The sequence below is a fragment of the Centruroides sculpturatus genome, unplaced genomic scaffold, assembly GCF_000671375.1.
Source record: "Centruroides sculpturatus isolate CEXI.00-Female unplaced genomic scaffold, Cexi_2.0 scaffold161, whole genome shotgun sequence".
Taxonomy (NCBI): Eukaryota; Metazoa; Arthropoda; class Arachnida; order Scorpiones; family Buthidae; genus Centruroides; species Centruroides sculpturatus.
This window is the reverse complement of record NW_019384373.1, coordinates 116,300-119,542: the sequence shown is the minus strand read 5'-3', so window position 1 is coordinate 119,542 and position 3,243 is coordinate 116,300. Positions and strand designations below refer to the sequence as shown.

General features: G+C 35.3%; 1 protein-coding gene across 1 annotated transcript; it reads left to right on the top strand.

The window, feature by feature from the left end:
* Positions 1 to 1,358: 1,358 nt before the first annotated feature.
* Positions 1,359 to 2,612, top strand: LOC111615476 (ikaros family zinc finger protein-like). Its single transcript, XM_023356885.1, has one exon. It carries the CDS (start codon positions 1,359 to 1,361, stop codon positions 2,610 to 2,612), a length of 1,254 nt encoding a protein of 417 aa, XP_023212653.1.
* Positions 2,613 to 3,243: the final 631 nt, after the last annotated feature.

Genomic DNA, 3,243 nt, shown 5'->3' with positions numbered 1-3,243 from the left:
GGGAGTCGACTGTTACTGTACTTTGAATAAAACAAAAATAGTTTCGATTCTGATTTTTTAAATCTTTTCATTGGTGATGAAAACATTCAGACTTTTATAACATTAATGTTAAAGTGTGCATTTGGATCGTTTAATTTCCTCGATATTCCTGCGCTTACCTTAAAGGAAATTTCGACAAAATTATTTTATCTGAAGAGTAATCAGATATACTGAAAGACATTAAATACAATCAGGTTAGACTGTGAATTCACTTGTAATGTTAGAAATAAAATAGATACTGTACTTCTAATGGTTTATACTGTTAGATGAGCACTGAGTTCGAATTTTTCAATATACTTCTTCCTTAGTTTGTAATAAGTTGTATTAAATACCATTGTTTTTTTACAAATTTAATTAAAATTAATTGTTGTCAACTTCTTACTAAAACTATAAAAATTTGGCATTGCACTTTCTCGAGCTCTTTAATCTAGCTCTTGTAAATCTCCATTTGTTCCATATCTTAGCGATGGTTGGTGAGTGTACTTTTTAACAATTTTCGCCTCATCTTACTTTATATCACAGCCTTCTATCTGTGACATTGCTGCTAAAATTGTATACAGTATTTATGGTCCATTTGTACATTGAAATTGTGTTCCTTGAGTCTCAGCATAAGACAGAAGAAACGTATTTGACCCTAACGTAATTATTTTACATCTCTAGATGTTAATTTTTACATAGTATTTTGTATACTCCAGCCTGTCTTTTAATTTGTTTTCATCATTTCATAGCAAGTTGTAAATATTAGCTGTTTTGTAAACTATCTTCGTGTTTTTGTACTGTACGTTACCAGCTATTTTCAGTCGCTTGCAAACGGTTAGCTGATTATGAATTTATTGCTTCTATCGATGTTTTTTGAACAATTATCTGTTTTCTTTATAACTCCATTCGAGTTTTTCTAATGGAGTAAGTTCTATATCCTTAAGTTATCGTTTAAGTTTATTTTTATTTATTGTCAACATGATGATAGCCAATAGGAGTACACTCTAAGCGTTAGTAATTGAAAATTTTCAATTGAAAAATGTCTCAAATATTTCATTATGCACCTTATACTTTATAACTGGTTTTCTTGAGATCTTTATATTGTTGTTCCTGTGTAGAACCCTGAACTGTATAGATATACAGTTTAAGAATTAATGTTCGTAACTGAGATGCAGTTTGTCTTTTTTCACAGAGCTTGGAAGTATAACAAAATGGAAGATAAATCGAACCGTCGCGCAACAGGTTCCAAAGAAAACCATGACAGAAGTAATGAACGTAAAAATTACAAGTGCAAATTTTGCTCAAAGACTTTTTTATATAAATCAAAATTCGATCTACACATGAGAAAATATACGAACGAAAGGCCTTTTGAATGTAAAATATGCAACGGAAGATTCAGACGTAAATATACCTTAAATGATCATGAGAAATTGCACACAGGAATGACACCGTTTCAGAGTGAACTTTGTTCTCGATCTCAAGTTCATTCCTCACATTCATTCTTGCAGGAACCATTAATGTATAAAAAACCTTTAGCACAAACTTTCCAAGATCCGATGATGCAACCCGGACCGTCTTCAGCGCAAACTCTAGAGAAATCAGGAATTCAGAATGAACCTTTTTCATTGCAAATTGTAAAGAAACCACGGATGCAAACAGAACCTTCTTCAACACATACTCTCCAAGAACCATGGATGCCAGCTGGATATTCTTCAACACAAATTGTCAAGGAACCACAAATGCATACTAAATTATTTGCAACCCAAACACTTGGGAAACCATCAATGCAAAGTAGATCTTCACCGCAGACTGTGAAGGAACCAGAGATGCAAATCGAACCATATACAACACAATCCCTTGGGGAACCATGCATGCAATGTAGATCTTCACCACAGACTGTTAAGGAACCACAGATGCAAACAGGACCGTTTTCAACACAATCCCTTGGGCAACCATGTATGCAAAGTACACCTTCACCACAGACTGTGATGGAATTATGGATGCAAAGTAGATCTTCACCGCAGACTGTGAAGGAACCACAGATGCAAACCGAACCATCTACAACACAATCTTTGCAAGAACCATGGATGCAAGCTGGATATTCTTCAACACAAATTGTCAAGGAACCACAGATGCAAACTAAACAATTTTCAACACAATCCCTTCAGAAACCATCGATGCAAAGTAGACCTACACCACACACTGTGAAGGAACCACAGATGCAAACTGAACCATCTACAACACAAATTTCTGAAGAACCATGGATGCAAGCTAAATATTCTTTAACACAGATTGTCAAGAAACCACATATGCAAACAGGACCGTTTTCAACACAAACCCTTGGGGAATCATGTATGCAAAATAAACCTTCACCACAGATTGCGAAGGAACTATGGATGCAAAGTAGAACTTCACATCACACTGTGGAGGAACATGAACGCAAGAAGGACCTTCTTTATCAAAAACCCTGGAGGACTAGTGATATAAGCAGTAGCTTCATCTACACACTTTTTAGAGAAATTATCGATGCAGATAGAACTTTATATATATATGCACTTCTTCAGAAATTTTTACGTAAGCAGGTTTGCTATTAATGCAATTTTGCAAGGATTATTCATGCTAACAGGATCTTCGTTATTTTTAATGTTGCAGAAAATACTAACGCGAATAAGACCTTCTGCAATACAGACTCGGATAAAAGCACGAATGGAAAGCACGAATGGAAAAGGAAATGCAACCAAGATCTACAGCACAAACTCTGTTTCCCATCCATTATTCGTTTGTTGATCTTCAAGTCGAACTTCGAGTAAAGAAGAGGTTCATGCAGGACTTTTTTCTACTGAAATTTCGGAAGAAAGTTGAGAAAGACTCTTGCATCGCATCGATGCAAGAGTCTTTCTCAACTGAATCATTACAGTTAATAGAACCTTCTACTCAAATTCTTCTCAGTTCCCGTGATTCGTTTGTTTCTTCTTCAACACAAATATCGGATGAAAAAGGGAAGCAAGACTGACCAGCTGTAATTCTTAGACTAGAAGCAAGCAGGACTTTTTTTACTGATATTTTGGGGAGAGATGTGATTCAAAAAGGATCTTTCTCATTTGAAGCTTCGGAAATAGTATTGTTGCATGCAGGACCTTCAACACGAACATTATTCAGCTTTCTTGATTCGCCTTCAACTCAAACTTCGGATTAACAAGATTTTCAAGGAGGCTCTTCTAGCCA